This window comes from Anguilla rostrata, chromosome 7 (genome assembly GCF_018555375.3).
Source record: "Anguilla rostrata isolate EN2019 chromosome 7, ASM1855537v3, whole genome shotgun sequence".
Lineage (NCBI taxonomy): Eukaryota > Metazoa > Chordata > Actinopteri > Anguilliformes > Anguillidae > Anguilla > Anguilla rostrata.
This window is the reverse complement of record NC_057939.1, coordinates 14,139,642-14,158,431: the sequence shown is the minus strand read 5'-3', so window position 1 is coordinate 14,158,431 and position 18,790 is coordinate 14,139,642. Positions and strand designations below refer to the sequence as shown.

The 18,790-nt window shown below is 40.6% G+C and overlaps 1 protein-coding gene across 5 annotated transcripts in view; it reads right to left on the bottom strand.

The window, feature by feature from the left end:
• LOC135259089 (copine-8) overlaps positions 1-18,790 on the bottom strand; it is a 77,334-nt gene that overhangs the window by 27,969 nt on the left and 30,575 nt on the right. For 4 of the 5 annotated variants that reach the window (XR_010331194.1, XR_010331195.1, XM_064342996.1 and 1 more), the window contains exons 6-8: positions 15,084-15,160; positions 4,539-4,602; positions 3,138-3,241 (exon numbers count right to left, since the gene is read on the bottom strand). Coding sequence is in view for 3 of the 5 variants with exons in the window: in XM_064342996.1 (XP_064199066.1) it covers positions 3,138-3,241; positions 4,539-4,602; positions 15,084-15,160 (245 nt within the window). In the remaining 2 variants the exon portion in view is untranslated. Of the gene's footprint in view, positions 1-3,137; positions 3,242-4,538; positions 4,603-13,027; positions 14,834-15,083; positions 15,161-18,790 lie in introns of those variants that run through there. The other variant, XM_064342997.1, reaches the window with a different exon arrangement.

The window sequence follows — 18,790 nt, the reverse complement described above, 5'->3', positions numbered from 1 at the left end:
TATTTGCTCCCTACTAGATTTCCTCTATTATTGCATATTTGTCACAATGAATGGTTTTAGATCTTTAAACGAAATGCAATATTAGACAAAGGGAACCTGAGTAAACAGAAAATAGTTTTTTAAATTATCATTTAATTTACTTGGTGAAAAAAAGCTATCTAACTTTTTAATTAAAATTTTAGCCCACTCTTCTAAAATTCTAATTGGTAGGTTTTCGAGCATGAAATGCTTGCTTCAGGTCCTGCCACAGCACCTGTATTGGGTTCAAGTCAGGTCTAGGCCACTCCAAAACCTCAATTTGGTTTCTTTTCAGCCATTCAGATGTGAACTTGCTTTTGTGTTTTTGGATCATTATCTTGCTGCATAACCCAATTATGATTCATCTTCAGCTCACAGACAGTTGGCCAGACATTCTCCTTAAGAATTTTCTGGTACAGAGAAGAATTCATGGTTCCTTCAATAATGGCAAGTCGTCCATTTCCGAAGGCAGGTTTTCATTAAGGGTTACAAAGCCTGAGAAATGGCTTTGTAACCCTTTCCAGACTGATATATTTGAACAACAGTTTTTTCTCACCTGGAATTTCTTCTGGAATTTGATCATGGCATAGTGTGCTTGTAGAAACTTTGTGATGACTACTTCACTTTGATGGTAACGCTCAATCGGAGTCAATATGAGTTAGATTGAACAAGGCTGGTTGCAATCAAGCCTGGTTGTGATCAATCAGCTGAATATAATTATCAATTAAATGTGGTTAATTACTTTATTGAGTAATTAAAGGAGCAATTACTTTTTCACAAGTGTGAAATGGGTGTTTGATAGTTTTTCCATTAAATAAATGAAATAATCATTTCAAAAATGCACTTTGTGTTAACTCCATTTCCCTTTGTGTAATATTACATTTTGTCTAAAGATCTGAAAACATTCAGTGTGACACATAAACACCTCAACTTGGCATCACCCAGTCAGGGCATGCATCACGGCATGCATCTACATTTTAACAAGGGCACTAACTGTTGGAACCGCTGGATTCAGAAAATGAAAATGTAATGAAAATTTCAATAATCCTTGCCTGTCTGACAGTATCATATCTTGCCTTTCCTTTGCATTGTTCTAAGTGTGACACTCTATTTAACACTGAGGCTGTTTACCAAAACACTTACTTAGGATACGAGTTCCAGTGCAGTGCATACACTGTGAAATGGTGTTTACATTTTGCTTCTAAGCAACAAGTGAGCCCAGCCTCATATCAACCTAACACTGATGCAACGTGTTCAGGGTTCAAGCTGTGATTTCTACAAAGATGATTTTACAGTTGTTTTGGCACATATTTTCATAATGATGATGATGATGATGAAATTTTTAAATGTGCTATTTATTTAAATCCTTTGGCGGCATGTGTATATTGCTGCAGAGTGTACTGCAGCAATAAAAAGGGAGTTGGTTACCCACTGGTAGGCCATTACAATTGATATATTTTATTATTATTATGGGATAGAGCTTCACCGATTAGCATATGAATACAATAGAGACGTTCTTACAAAATGAACTCTATATAAAACATGTTTGTGGCAGCGTGCTCATTACTAAGCAGTGTTCTTGGGGTTTTCGGGTAGGGCAGTGAGTGAGTGATCAGTGTTTCTCTGTGCTCTACAGTGCAGTGAGTGATGAGTGTTTCTCTGTGCTGTACAGTGCTGTGGGTGAACAGTGTTTCTCTGTGCTGTACAGTGCAGTGAGTGAACAGTATTTCTCTGTGGCATATAGGGCTGGAGTGAACAGAATTTCTCAGTGCTGTATAGTACTGTGGGTGAACAGTGTTTCTCTGTGCTGTATAGTGCTGTGGGTGAACAGTGTTTCTCTCTGCTGTACAGTGCTGTGGGTGAACAGTGTTTCTCTGTGCTGTACAGTGCTGTGAGTGAACAGTGTTTCTTGCTGTAGAGTGCAGTGGTTGAGTAATATCTCTGTAGCTGGGCAAGGTTTCTCTGTGCTGTTTGATACTATTCCTTTCAGACACAGGGCCATTAGTTATGATGCTGTCATACCGGTACTGACCACTTCAATCTCTCAGGAACGGTAGCTTTTTAAAGTTATCTCATGAGTTCAGGAGTTCTGTATCTCCCACCAAGAGAAGCAATTCACAAATAGAGCAGTCTGAAGAAGCACTTTGGGAAAAACAAAGAAGCAATAAAAAAAGTCATTACCTCGCCCACTCCTGCGAGCTGCTCTCAGCCCGAGAGAGAGAGAGAAGGCAGGAGATGAGCACACTTTTCTGAAATGATGCACTAGAACATGACAAATGTGCTATATGGCTTCAGACAGACCATGCATTACCTTTCCTTTAGTTGATTGGAAGTGTTCAAACCGGTTTCTGTGTTATTTTGAGCTTTCTAATGCTCCAATATTGGCCTCCAGAGCAAGAAAATTACACCCAAGGATGTCACACAAAACCAGTTACCCTAAAACTAAAACACATTTTTCACAGTGAGATGATATTCAGATATTCTACAGATTCTGTGTTAGGTGCTTTCTCATCCATTTCACAGAAAAGTGGTCATATTAATGGTATCCATTCTTTTCAGTTTAATAAGGTTATACTGTGGACCACTGTGTAATCCCGTTTTTATCTCAACAATGCTAGTCATTAGCATTTTCACAGTCTGTCATTCCTGTTTGCATCGTTCTGGTTTTTTCCTTTATTTGTGTATTTCTGGACAACTTGCACCACTTCAATTTTAGGATTAAAACCTAAAAACCTATGCTTGACATCTCTATGTCCTTCCCATGTTTGTTTCCTTTTCTTCTAAACTCTGTGTTTGTTCTGTAACATTACATTAATATATCTTGCATTTTTAATAATCTTTAGAATTTGCTGCCCTGAGTTTACTATGCTGTACTTGTTTATGTACTCTGGAAAATAGTTTAAGGGGGATTAGAAATGCAGTGCTACAGGTGAAGCCATTTCAAGCTTCTAGATGAACAAAAAAAAATGCAGAGCTTCCTGCCACTTTGCACTGTCAGGGTGATGAAAAAAACTCCCATGTGGGCATAATCAAGCTTATTTTTCCAAAGGAGCTCATTAAGTCATTTTCTACAGTTTAGGAAGAAGATGTAAAAGCCAGGGCATGGAAGGGGTACTCACGTTCCATCCTCATTGCTGCGGTAGAAAACCAAGAAGGGGTCCGACTTCCCAAAAAAGTCTTTCTTATCCAGTTTGTTCCCACAAAACTGCATCATCACAGACTCCTGACGCATGGCGAAATGCAGAAAGTATAAATAAAGTATGTGCACAAAGTACATTTGCTCACAGTTTCTATGAATAGTCCTTCAAATGGTAACTATTTGCAAGCAGTACAAAGTATAAGCACTACATATACATTAATAAATATGCCTATATCCACCTACATGCATTTGCAGTCACTGATGAAAAGTTGCATTTGATGAAAGTTTCTGTAGTGCTTCTGAAAGTCATATATCTCTTTTAAAGGGCAATTTATTGAAAGTGTTATCATGTACTTAGAGAGTGACAGTATTCGTACAATGATGCTAATAGCCGAAACGGCAATGGGGGTGTCAGGTAATCACAGGAAAGCTGGAGTTAAATCACATCTGCTTCAGTTTGCATCTTCCATTTGTCTGTTAAATTACCAGTACTGGTTCCCATTTATAAATGGCAAAGGCTGAAATTAGACTTTGAATTGGTTATGCAGTGCAGGCTAGCCGCAGGGCGTGCAATGGCCTGTATGCATACATGTCCGTGTGCGTGTGTGTACTGTATGCTGGTTAGCCTGCCAGACAGTCACGCTGGTCAAATGAGAGGACTATACGAGTACATTTACACAGGTGCGTATCCCAAAAATTCATTTCCTTTCATCAAAGCGGAAAAGACAGAGTAGATCAGACAAGTCAAGTAGCAAAGACATTAGTAAACACAAAAAAATTGGAGTAGTGCCATTGTATACACCTGGAGTAGTGTCATTATATACACCTGCCCAAATCCACAAGCCTTCCCCACACACACTCACAAGCACACGCACTGGCGTTCCCAGTATGGTGCCCTCCGAAGGCTCTGTTTGTGTGTGTGTGTGTGTGTGTGTGTGCGTGCATTTTCCTGTGTGCATGAGCATTAGTGTATGTGTGTGTGTGTGTGTGCTTGCATGACAGGTGTAGGTGAGTATGGCGCTGTACAGGAACTGTGTGATTGCGGGAATACTAAGCTGTGAGTTTTGGATAGGGGCAGTGGCACAGGTGCAACACAGGAAGTGGCATATTTTCATCTCCAGCACTCTTTCTGCGCCTGTCTCATCCCATCCCCCTGACACTGAGCTCTGCATACACAGCAGAAACACCTTGTAGCTACGTTAATATTAAAGCTTTACAAAACTGCAAGTGTTTATTCAGTTACAGTATACCTTACAGAATGGCCAAATATTAATGCAGGAGTGGTCAACTTTCATGAGCATAATTTTCCAGCAAGTAACTGGTTTATGCCCTTGGTTCCACATTTGCCTTGTGTGTGAAAGAGCAGAAAGAGCTCACTCACCCTGCAGTTGTTCAGCTCCTCTACCTTGACTATAATGGTCCCACACTTCTTTCCTGGGATGCCCCTTTAAGAGAAAAGGCAGAGGATCCAATCATGGACATTTTTGAGTGGCTCTAACACCAAGACCATGTACTGTTCAGAAAACAAAATGTAAGGGTCTGTTAATTAATATGAGTGAACATACTTATATAAAAAGAAAGGGAGAGAGAGAAAGAGAGGGAGAGAGAGAGAATCCAGCTGTCCCTCCTCAGGGGTGTGTTGCTTCTTCTGACAATCTCCATTGCCTGTGAAACAGAATGCAGGCTTGTAGTTTCTCTTCATGCTACCCACCCCACTGGCACATTTCACTGTCGATGCTAATATGATGAGTGGAGGGGTCCGTTTTTAATCCTGACACCAATACTTCACACAGGAAGCTGCGAAATTGGAGGCAGAGAATGAGGATGGCCTTTCCTGAGCCCGGGAAAAATTACTTCATCAATTTCCACAATTGCCCACCTGAACACAAAAAATGACTATTACCTGGCTGTCATTCTCCCTCTTTTCTGTGTGGGAGAATGATTGAGGATTCACCACTCTGAGTAGTGCCGCTTCAATTAAACTTTAAAACTTATTCTAGGTTTTATGACATAATATTCTAATACTCCTAATTGCAGATTGAATCACTTTATCCACATGTACCCCCATTCCATTAATATACCACAGCCCGGGGAAAGCTATTTCTGCCCAATTTCAGTTTGAAAGCCCTGACAGCAGGTTGGTAAGATTATGTGCCAAAACTATTACAGCCATTTTACTGAATCTCATTTGTTCCAGCGACAGCTCCGCTCAGGAAACACCCTCCACTTTCCCTTCCGGATAATTCCTGTCTAATACCATCAGCACTAGCAGACTAATGACAGAGATCAATGGAGTCTTCGGCTGCCCTCACTGTCATGCACACAGAATTAACAGAGGAGTTCTGCTTAATATCCAGGCAGTGGCTGGAAAACCCTGGTCCAGGTTGTGCTATTAAATTCATACTTGAGCACAGGCTATTCATTCATTGGCTATTGACTATTCATTGCCAGTGATGTATGTGTGTAAGGGTGGTGCCTTCAGCTGGAATGTGTTCTCCAGCTTTAGTATTTTCCATTCTTTAATGTGATGTCCCATGACGTTGACACCTCACAGAGCTGTGCTTTGCTCATGGTTGGTCACCTCATAGCACTCTATTTTCGTTTACCACCCCACCCAACACCCCACCTTCTCCAAACCACCCTCCTTCTCTTTCGCTTTCAGTCCCTCCAGCTTGTGACAGATACACAAAGCACTCTACACAAGAGTTCAGGAGCAGAGCAGTGAATACCTTCTTTCACCTCATAAACCAACTCCACAGATTACCACTTCATCCAAATATAGTTTGTGGCGTTTGTTAATCCTTTTTGGGTGGGGACGGTGGATGATTTATTGACTTGGGGAAGCCATTGCACACACCCCGGCCAGTTTGGAAGGGAAGACAGTTGTGCGGAAGGTCGTGACGCTTTTCTGAAATGTTTGCGCGAAAGCGACTCGTGGCCTAAATCTGACAAGCAAACACGTTCTGTGGCATTTGAGGGATCAGTGAGCCCAGACAAGCAGTGGAGCCTGTGATGAAGGCAGGCTGGTGGAGGCACAGGCTGGCTGGGCACACCAGGCAGGTGGGTCTGTGTCAAAACTTCACATCCAGAACATTCTGTGCCATTTTGAGCGCCAAGCTATGACCACAACCAACTATGCACCACATCTTTCACAGTCCACACATTTTTCTTCACAAAAAAACTTCACCAACACCAGGAAAAGGAGTATAGAAAACAAGGGCATTTAACATTGACATTAGTAAATTAACACTGATGCTAGTCGCGTGTTAAAGCAATACCCTCACCAGTTCAGCTGGTAAATGAGATTCCCAGTCTTTGTCACGGTAAGGCACAGAGCTGTATAGGTTAATGCGCAGACGAATATAGAGCCACCAGGAACAAAGAAACATTCCTGTGTAAGATGCTGACCCAGAAAACAGGAAAGGAAAACCAGCAACCTGTGTTTCCATGACAACCCACAATGGGCCAGAGGAGACCAAACCCTTGACAGACATTTGGTGCACACTTCTCTGCTCGTTAAACGAAAAAAATGCCATAGACCTAATTCGTTCTGCATTTTCGAGATCACAGTCGGAGTACAAGTTCGTCAACAAAATAAGCAAAGAAACCACCTCTCCATTTCAATTCTCCACAGACAAACTAATCAAATGAACAAGGCCACCTTCAACACTTAAGAGTACCAGTGTTCAGACAAAAATATTACCACACTCTGGTAAGAAAAGAAATCAATCTAATAAATCACAATAAAATACACTCTGAGAAATAATAATGTATAATAGAAAGCAATAACAGGATTTGTGCTCAACGTGGCCAATCCCTGTCTTTTTGTAAACACAGAATTATTTCATATAAGAGTTAGACAAATTGCTGCTGCAGTGACGAGTAATGGCAGAACCCACCTGAGATCACGAGGAGAACAGAAAAATGAAAAATAAAAATAATTCGATTTTTAATTTACTTATATCTGGATTATTCTTATTCAGTGTGCTTTTGGACTATACATATGGTCTTCGGCATGTGAACATGCCATAATAAAAGAGCCTTCAGTAGTGGATGAATAAAATATTACAGGAATTTATGGGTAGGCATCCACAGTATGTATAGTAAGACCCTAATACATTTATAATATATTTTAATGTTACACATGCAAAGATAATAAAATAAAAGTCTATTGGTAAAAGTGATTTCAAATAAAGTACATAAATAACATGGTAATAATAAGAATCAGACATCTGCTGCCTAATCAGTTCAGTAATGCCTCATTCTTCAAAGATTAATCTTCCAATCATGCCGGTACAATATTCCGGTACAATATTCAGGCAAGGTATACACAGAGCAATAGGTTTAAAGCAGTGTCAGAGCCTCACCCAGGTTGGAATTACTCAGTTCAAATGAAACTCCAGACTGTTTTGTTTTCGTTATAAGCCCTTTTCGCTTGCTTGTCAAGTTTAAGAAAACACGCAGTGGCAGCAATAAACCAAAGATATCACAGGTGACACAGGTGGGCCAGGATCTCTGGATAAATCCATGATCTAAGTATCATCACATTTCATTCTAACAGAGGCTGCAGAATAATGATCGGGCTCGGAGATGTGTTGCATCTGGCACTTGCAGCAGCAGGACAGAAAATCCATTCAACTTTTCTTTTTCAGTTTTTCCTCACCTGCCTGGGTGAGGATGACATAAGTTCACTCAATAGTGCTTTCTACTGTGTGTGAACAGCAATGAGGATGGATGTTGAAATGAATCATCCTCTGGGCTTAATAGAGAGTCATGCATACAAGTGTGACAATGCAAAATGCAGCACAGCACAGCACATGTTCAGGTAATATCCTGTGGTCACCTCATAGTTCCTGGCTAACTTTGGCCTCTCTACAGCCCCTCTGTCAAGCAGGAGAAGCTTCTGGGCATTTGGCTCATAAGAGACAATGCATTGTGTATCTGTGGATCAACCCATACAATCTACCACAACTCCAAGACAGACCAAGACTTAGAATCTTCAGCAGCCAGTGGAGAATTGTGTCAAGTTATTGTTTGCAATTCATAAAACAAACAAATACATCGCAGACATATGGGCATGCCAGGCAGTACACTAAAATCATTAAGAAGCCCAAAAAGCCACTCTTGTAATGAATTCAATTCAATTCAATGAACTTTATTTAACCCCGTGGGGAAATTAACTGCTGGGCATATAATCAAACAACATCAATAACAAATGGGACATAATGTACACAATAACCTGATGTGACATTCAACAGAAATTCAAATAAACAAGTAGAAAATAAATGCAGTAAAAGGGTATTTAAGTGCAATAAAAAGGGTACTTAAGATGGAGTGGATGTACACATAAAAACACACGCACATATAAATTCACTTGTGCCACTCAGGCTCAGAGACTGCAGGGGAGAGGTGATCACCGATCAGCCTGATGTCCTCAGGCACAAACGTTACTCTCCGCCTGACGGTCCGGCACCGGGGGCAGCGGTAGAGTCGACCCAGGGGCAAAAGAACAAAGGCTGGGTGGAGGGCATGAGAGAAGTCACTAAGGATGGTATGTGGTTTTTTAGGGTCTGTTGTTTGTGAAAGGCAGCCAGTGACCTGAGTGGGAGTCTGATGGTTTTAGAGCAGGTGGATGCAATGCTTTGAAGATGATTTTTATTTTTGAGCCTCAGAGACTGAAACCAGCAGATGAATGAGAATGAAATAATGCTCTTGATAAAACAACCGTAAAAGGTAGATAGGATGGATGTGTTTACAGAAAATTATTTCAGTTTCCTGTGGAAATAGTAGCATTGCTGACTTTTTTTCAATATTGTCTGTGTGCTGTCCTCACATTTTAACTTTGTGTCTCTCCATAAATATGTGTCTGCTTGGAGAAGTCCACAATCAACTCCTTAGTTTTGGAGATGTTCATTTCCAAAAAGGAGTGGTCACACCTTCCTGCAGAGCTGGACCATGTTCTAAGTTTGAGCCAGAGAGCACAGACAGGAGGACAGTGTCACCCACATATTTGATGATGTGATGGTTATCATGGACACCCCTGCAATCAACCCTGGGGAAAACAGGTGGACGAGTGAAGGAGTGAAGAGAAGCTGCCATTTACAAGAACCCTTTGTGATCTTGGGGTCAGGAAATCCATGATCCAGAGGATTAGTTGGTGATCCAGACTGAAACAGGACATGAGTTTCTCATGGTGTTAAATGCAGACGAGAAGTCTACAAACAAAAGTCTACCTTATGTTTTTGGTTTAGCATCTTCCACCCTCCTCCCTGGGCAGTACTTAAACTGGAGGGGGATTCAGCTGTTTGTGTGTTATATTGAGAATGTGAGATTTAATAATCTTCTCAAATTATTTCATTACCAGGGACGTGAGGGCTATGGGACAAGTAAAAAATAAATTTAAGGAATGTAGTAAACATGCATCCAAAACACTTACAAAGGGCTACATAAAAATGACTATATTTAGCACTTTCAGAAAGTATCCATCCAACTTTCAACATTTTGTTCTATTACACCTTGAAAATCAAAGAAATGAATGTGCTCACTCAAGCATCTTAACTGATGATTGGACGCTGAATCCCACAAATTATAAATGAGAGAGAAAACCTTAAAATTTTAATGCACTGAAATATTTATCGTCTTCACTAATACAATTCAATGTTGAAATTTTTTTTTTTTTTTAAATGGAAGACTTCCTCAATTACTAAAGTATTCACCCTCAGTGTCAATTTGTAAAAAGGCCTTTATAGCTATCTGTATGTCTGTTGAGCATATTTCTTTTTATCATAAGGAGAGCATTAGTGGATAGCAATTTTCAGGCAGTACCACAGATTTACAATGGGATGTAAGTCTGGGCTTTGGCTGGGGCATTCTAGAACACTTGCCTTGATTTTAAGCCATCCCTTGTGCTTTGGGTTATCGTCCTGTTTGAACATGAATCCTCAACCTAAACGCAGATCTTTCGCAGACTGAATCAAGTTCTCTCCAAGGATTTGTCAGTATTAGGTTCCATCGATTTGCCCTCATGGCAACAAGCATTCCAATCCTTCTCGCTGAAAAGCAACCCATAACTTGCTGCAATCACCACGCATATTGCCAGGGATAGTGTTTAGTTTGAGCCACACATAGCACTTTGCATTCAGGTAAAAAAAAGCTCAACTTTAGTCTTAACAGATAACAAATTTTTCTTCCAGGTCTCAGGTTCTTTCACATGGCTTTAGGCAAACTCCAGCAGTGACTCCATATTGTTAAAATGGACTTATTGGTTTCCCTAGGAAGTTCACAGCTTTGCCAATCTTTTCATTACTTTTTATAAAGTTGCACAGGCAGTTTTAAAGGCATAAAGACATTGCAACACAACAAATTAATACATAATCAATGGCACTATATCATTACACCACATTACAATTAACCACCAGTGAACAACCTTAATATCTAATTAGCAGTCCATTAGCAAAAACACTTTAGAAGTCATAAAAACCCATGCTACATGCATAATGAACAGTCATACACGACAGTTGTGGAAGGCTGCTCAGTACATTAGTGCTTGCCTGCAGTTACCAGCTAGGTTTGCAGCCTTTAAATAGGGCTGTCTGTGTAAGAAAGTATTTTCGTATCATCACAAAGCAGTGGCATTAAACCACCTGAACCAAAATTAGCAGGTAAATAGCGATTAACTGTGCATTACGCAGCATATATGCACTGTTAGTCATGCCTCACATTAGCTGCTGTTGAACAATGTCGTCTGTCATCATGCAATCCAATGTAGCAGAACGTTATAAAATGGGTTTTTTGAAGAATAACAAAATTAAAAACAAGAATAAATTGTGCTCTTGTGGGCTGTAGCACTCTCCTTACTCAGGGAAGTGCATTTGCTCAAAAAAGTCTAATCAAGACCCATTGATTTGCAATCAGAGTCTTGAGTTTGCAAGGTAATTAAGTGCAAGAGCCTGCCAGGGAATCATGCATAATTACTGTCACACAGGCAAGGAGGAGACTTGAATGAAATGACAATTATCATTAGAAACACATCCGAGCAAAGATACCTTTATCTCTCTATACAGAAAGCAGAGCAGACCTTACATATTGCAAATGCGGTGGCTGTTAAAATGTGTGTGAGTGTGTGTGTGCGTGTGTATGAGCGTGTGTGTGCAAGCTAATTCAACTTCTTGTACATGGGGACTTCAATAGATTGCACACTATAGTTAGCTAATAATGGTACACATCTCAACATCATGACCTCTCCTGACAAGGGGTCAAAGAGAAAATTGATGTTTAGACATTTGACGAGCGAAACATGACAAGGCGGCACAGAGGGCCATTTTCCCCTCTATCCACAGAACATCAGAAAATGCACAACCTAATAGGATCAAACAAAACACAAGACTCTAAACTGAAGTAACCTCTGCAGCATATTAAATGTTTAAAAAGCAATAAAATGAACAGGGAGAAGATATGAAATGATTCACCTCATCAAACAAGCATAAAAAGACAAATATCAAGGAGGAAGAGCAGCTGTTTCATCCTTGCAGTAGCAGAGATTACAGGAGAGGGAGCCAGAGGGTTTCTGGTTCAGTTCCCAGGTAGGGCACTTTTATAGTACCTTTCACCATTAAGCTTAAAGCTACTTACAGTATGTCAAATGTGAGCAATTAAAGGCAAACTAGATAAGGGTGTTTGCCAAATAAATAAATAAAGCTCTACTACAGAGCCTGATATATGAAATACAGCATGCACTAGGAGGTTTGAGAAAAACTCTTGTAAATATTAGCAAGCAGCAAACATCCTGTGAATAATTCCTGCTGACTCTACCGTGAAGATGTGACAAGCAATGCAAGGTCTTCCTGAGAGATTTACTTGTAGGGGAGTTTCAGTTCTACCAGACTGTTTGCAAAACAGGTCACACAACACAACTATTTAGAGAAATCGATGAGTAATTAAAACAAGGCCTTTAAACCTGCAGGGGAGAAGGTGAGCTATTTTCTTACAGAGAGGCACTCTCAGATATTGATGTAGCAGTGCACTGGGAGAGAGAAAGTTTGGAGAGAGGGGGGGGATGCACACACACATGCTCACATACATACACACACAGAGTCAGAGAGAGAGATAGAGTGTGAGCAGACAGACATACACATGACATCACCAAAATAACCATCATATCTGTCATGCATCCTCTACTCTGACTAAACTGAGCACTCCCCTATTTTCACAACAGACAGGTGAATCAATTCAACAGGCCACAGGTAAGCATATTCTCTGGCACTGAGCCAGCCTGAATTCAGTTCATATCCGCTGCAATTCAAAATCCCAGATGATCATTGTTTGCACCGAGACAGCCTGAAAAACCACAGAGCTTGCTATTAAAAAACGAGGAACAAAAAAGAGGACTCCTAATCCACAAGGACTCCTACACACCACACCATTTGGGCCAGAAGCTGAGCTGTGTGTTTGGCAGTAATTAACACTCATCACAATCACAGATTATCGCAATCTGGGTGCGTGTGTGTGTATAGTACATGTATGTGTGTAGATGTGTGTGTGTGTGTGTGTGTGTGTGTATGTGCATGTGTGAGATACATTAGTGATTTCATTTCCAACCGTTTTCATGTCTGCTATTACCTTAAGACAAGTGATGCCATAGGGTGGTGCATGAGTGGATGTTGGATGAGACAGACGAGGGGATAGGGGGTGGGGGGTCTGCACAGAAAATGTCACTTCATCCCCATACTGTCAGCAGTGCTACCAGATTTTTTCTTTCAGTTTAATTGTACAATAAATGCCCTGGTAACCATGGTGACTGTTACTGTAGTAGTACATGTGTATACCACCTCATTATTTTTTCTGGGAGTGGTTTATTTATTTTTTCTCTATCTGGGGCAATCAAAAACATACACAAAAAAGTATATTATATATTTTTTTAAACTAAAAAAAGTTGAACTGTTCCTTTAGGAGTTTTCTTTTTAAAAGAACAACCCAGTAGAAAGAAGGCATATTTTTTCATGTTAAAGTAAAAAATAAATAAAAAGCATGACTGATCCAGGCCATCATTCTGCTCTCTCGTGATGGTTCTGTTTCAGCAGCAAAAAAAAAAAAAACTCCAGGTTGTAAAAATAACCAGGGAAGCAGAGAGAGTCTGGGGATGCACTCTGTGGCTGCCGAATTTCGTACTGCATCTTTTCAAAGAAGCACAGAGGCTCCGCATTGGAAAATAATGAGCAGAGATAAACACTGCCGCTCTAAGGACCTCGGCACAAAGCTAAGCCCCGCACACTCCCAGAATAATAATAATGATAATAACGATAACCATAACGTTAAAAGTATACAGTTTATTCACATTCAAATGAATGGAGCTGGTAACACCACAGCGATAACCATGCAAATGATCTCTGACATTCTTTGAGATCACTTTCAGGGTAATTTATTCCGAGGGTTCGGTGTTAAAGTAATAAAAAATGACTAATTCGGTGCTCTTTGATGATGAAGAGGTTATGAGAGATGAAAAGATGCTGAATGAGAAATGATGGGTCACTCTCATTGTGGCTTAGAGTTTTTGTTACAGTTTATGCTTATAGGTATCACTACTTTATTGGAACAATTTATAGCTGTTATTTTCAGTGAGAGCAGAGGTTTACAACCAATCAGTTTATTCAGAGGCTTTATGATGACGTCACCGTGAATCTCATGAAGCAAAACTGAGAGAGGATACATGTACACTCCTATACAGCACAGCCTGTGTCAGCCTTGCTGCAAACTGAGATCTGAACAAAAACACGTTTTCAACGTGAAAAAATGCCAGGCCATATTAAAATGAGGCCAAGTAACAGCAAACAATATTGGTTATCTTAGCTCACACAAATTAAACAAGCACTATTCCAGAGCAATGTAATCCAATGTTTCCTAAATTATTAAGATGAAAAAACACAGGGCTATCAGTCTGTGTATATTTTTCTCAGTCAAGCACACAACTGTCACCAGATATATATCAGACTGAGGCATGTGCAAAGCAGGAAAAAAAACACATAGAGTGAAATAGCATTTGCCCCCTGATTTTCTCTATTATTGCTTACCTACCATGCTGAATGGTTTCAGTAACTTTAAGCAAAATGTTAAACCTGAGTAAGCACAAAACACATTTTTTAAATTATTATTTCATTTATTCAATGACTGCGCCTAGAAATGTTATAATATGAAATACAGGTAAAGGAGCATGAATCTGGCAAAAGTGCATAAAGACAGATTGCCACTGCATCACTGATATGTCTTAGCATGTCTATTTTATAATATTTTCAAGGTAAAAATCCTGCATAGTATGCCTTTAAACGTTTGTGTCAAGTATTGTACAACCTGTACCACAGGATGGAAAAATTTATTTCCTTCCAGCTGATTTTATTTGCTCCTATTACTTTTTTATGACTTTTTTCTTCCGGGAAAGTATGGCAGTTTGTGACGCCTCAGAGCTGCATGAGGAAAAAAACGTTGGCTTCTTCAGAGCGGTGCACATAACAGGCATTATGAGTTAGCCTGGCACGTGCTAATGAGATACGAGGGGCAAATAGCTCGTTACAGAGCTGCAGCTAGTTGCGACGGTTAGCAGGATCCCCATCGTATGTGCTCCGGGGAAAGGTTTCTTCACCTCCATCAGACGGCCTGTTCACACCTCTGTTGTGAAGATCCCTTCTGTTACACAGTACACAGCCACCGTTCGGAGGGGGGGGGGGGCACTTATACTTTCTGCCATCTGTCAGGAGCCCGGCGGGTCTTAGTGATACTTTTCAATTAGTGACAAATTTACATCTGCTAACAGGTAATTTTATTAGTGTTAATGATTTCCCTACCATGAACCTGTGGTGAAATGAATGTCAGGCAACCCTTTTCAGTACCTTTCGTGATCACAGCACGGTTAGTAAAAAGAGAGGAAGTTACTTACACTAGAGGTTTCTCCAGTCGGCTCCCCAGGGACCCTACCACCTCCCCAAGGGTGCAGAAGGCCTGCCCGAGGAAGTCCTGTGGGGCAGAAGGTATCACTCAAAAATTTCCCATTGTTATCTGTTGGAGGCTCCTCCCAGTTCATGCTCCTCCTCTCTGTCAGCAGCCACATCAATCAAAAACAACCCCTCCCAGCTGATTGCAAACCCCACCTCTCCCTTCCAGCCAACCCAGTCTGCTGTACCTGTACCAGCTCAAGACAGAAGCCACCATACTGTGAGTCATTTCTGCTATTATTACTGCAATATAATTGGGACACATTGTTGCCGGTCTGTTCCATGATTAAATACTTCTTTTGACAGTTTTCTTTGTTCATGTTTTCCCTTTTGTGAAACATAACTTATTTTTTAATCTTCTGTCCCTTATTTTACTTTTATTTTTTACCTTTTCAATTTCCAAATAAAATTCTGAAAGTGTGTCTAGCCTCCAAAACATCCTCTGCCTATTTGTTTGTAAGAGCAATCAGCAGCCAAGCCATTTTACCCTGCAGTCCACTAAGCAGCACAGTGCTGAAGGCAACCCTTCTTCTTTGGCTATGCTTTGGCAATTATGCACAGTCTCATGCATCTCCTAGCAACACTTGGCACTGGCAACGCCAGGATTTGATTACAGACCATCGAGCGCATCACTGCACCACAAAAGACCAAGCTTTAGCCCTAATCCTCACCTGGAAGACCAAAATGTCAATGTTTAAACTCTCAGCACTCTGATAAACCACTACGCGCATGAGCTGCCTCAAGACCAAAGCCGTGGTGTCTAAATCATTCCTGAATGAAATAAAAAAGTTAGAAAGATCATGGTACAGTGGACATGGTATAAAGATAATGGAGGATGATTAATATCGAAGTGGGCAGTGGTTATTGTTTCACATGTAGATGGGGACCATTGTTTGGTGCAGTGAGCGTTCCACTACAGTGATTTACGCACAGAATTACCTCTCAGCTATATAAAGAGGGAAAATTAATATCCTGGAGCCAGCCAGGCTGGGGTCAATGACACTAATTTTAGGAGACCTTTTTGCAATCACCAGCTGTGGTATAATGATCTGAACTCCTTACCTAACGTTTTAATTTCTTTGCCAGTGAAGGCCACCTGTCAAAATTCATTGATATTAAAATAACTGTTGGCATTTCTGATTTACATATTCATCCTCAACAGATATAATTCCATCCACATAGCATCAAGTTACTGCTGATTTATGCTAGGGCTAGGGCTCTGTTTTATTGGTTAACCAAAGGTAACAAACATGCAAAAAGCTAAAGTATATGAGTATATACCTTTAAGGTGGTAATAAACATTAATCACCTTTTTTTTTTTTAGTTCTAAAGCCAAGTAACCTGTCTCCATAAATCACATAAGCTCTAAAAAGCTAAAATGTGATTAAGCTGCAACACCACATTTTGTGCAAAAAAACAGCCATGCATTGCCACCTAAAGGTGAACAGTTTAAGATGGGTTTCACCTGGAACCCAGCAATCACCTGTGACAAACAAATAGGTGAAAACCTGTTTCTACTTAAGCAAGTCAAAGCTGCATCTCCACTCCACTTGATTGATGGGCAAGCATTCTGTATTTAAATTAATCTAATATAACTGTACAAATTAGCTTGCTCATTTCAAACCACCTGTGATTGAGTTGTGACAGCCTGGACACTGATTAATTCTCTTTAGATTAGCTTAGCTAGAAATCCTTTTTAGACTGTCCTGTTATTCCATTTTCTATTTCTGACTGTAATGTTAGTCTTTTCTAATTATAATACTTTTCTATTTTAGTTTTTTTTTTTTTTCAATTGCAGCAACTAGCATACGTCTAGCTGTTTTCTGATTTTAGCTGAGATATCTAGAATGGGTTTTCCCTGTTGCATCCGTTGCTGTCAGAGCACCATCAAGCTACTCACAAAATGACATTGTTAAGTTTAAGTGCCCATTGTTAAGAGCCCAACACCGCAAACACAGCTGGTGCCTGACTGACCAGAGGGGGCGCTACTGTGCGATGCTGATGATGGGAATTAAGTGAACCCTCCCTCCCGGGAGCAAACTGTAGCTAATTGCATCAGCGTTCAATTTTGAACTATGGGGTGCATGTTGCACAAAGAGCTATTGCTGGGCACGTCACAGGAATATCTGAGATCACTTAGTGATAATTTTATTAATCTTACTTTTTAAAATGGTTGGTAATGCTGAGTTTCATTCTATTCATCAGTATTCACAGAGGTATGCCACCTCAAGAGCCACGCATTGAATAACAGATGATTCACTAATATCATTTTCCAGCCTGAGTGGATGAACATATCTTTTCAATGAGTCACTATTCTACACAGAAGGAGCTGCACTTTTGTACAGAGCTTGTAAAAGAGAGACAGTGGCATTTGGGTTTTTGCATATTTGATCGTGGGAACAATTTAATACTCAACAATCAGACAGATTTGAATGTGAATTTTAGGGGAGGGATATGCGGCAGTGGATTCTCCATTACCTACAGCAGCAGCAGAACGACAGACAGACAGACAGACAGACACATGCTGGACACACACCTCCTACAGCCGCGCCGCAGCGAGCAAAGCACTGTTTATGTACGCCTACGTGACAGTGACATTAATCCAATTTCATGAGTAGGAGGGTGACAAAGGCTTGCGATTATTATTAGCGTCTAGACCGCGAAAACATCAACGCTGCAAACCGGAGTTGGGAAAACAAAAGAGGCTGCACGGGCTGGAGGAACGGAACCGCAACACGATGCGAACGGCAGAGGTAAAAAACCGGTTCAGGGCTGCTCTACGGCCAATTCCATATCCGCATTTACATATTCGCACAAACAGCGGCGCTTCCATCCTGTTTTCCCCTAGAATTACTCAGACGAGTAAAAGACCTCTGCCACAGCTGGAAATGTCACATTCAGTAAAGTGCTGAAGCTGAATATGGATTCAGTCCCAGACTTTCTTTTTTTAACTCAATGGGAGAAACACTGTTAAAGGGACTCCCGCTTTTCTGCAGATTCTTTGGGGAAACAGCCCCAGGAGGATGGTCCCGTGTGACAAGATGAGTGTGCAACTCCCATTTCATCCTCCTCCTTACAATAACAGCAACAAAGCGCTAACATAAAGTATGGTTTCAAGCCAGAATTTCGCTGGATTAATATCCGTAAGACAAGCTGACGTGTTGTGAGCACATTATCAAGCCTACTGGGCCGATAACATGCTTGGCAGCAGTGCTACAGTGTCGCTGGGGGAAAGAAAGCTGCTCAGAGAACCTGTGTTGTTTTTACACTGTCTCCATCTCCCTTCTGTCCTCCTGCTCTTAGTGAAAATTAACAAAGTGACAAGATCTCCTTTTAGCGCACAAAGATACACGATGCTCTCCTTTTAACAGGCAAGCAAAGCAAACCAGATGTTCATTTCATTGCAAAGACACTCTTTTGAACAGAAATTAGATGACATCTCTTCTTAATATAGACTAAATGATTATCTGCTTTGTATATACAACAAAGATACCTCCTTCTCACACACACAAGCAAAATAATAACATTTATTATTTTACAGACAAAAGACATGCCCCCCAAACCTGTGCACATGTAGCCAGCATAAATGTAAAAATCCAAACGCACATGGAACACGCATGCACAGTTGCACACACAAACACCAAAGAGCGTG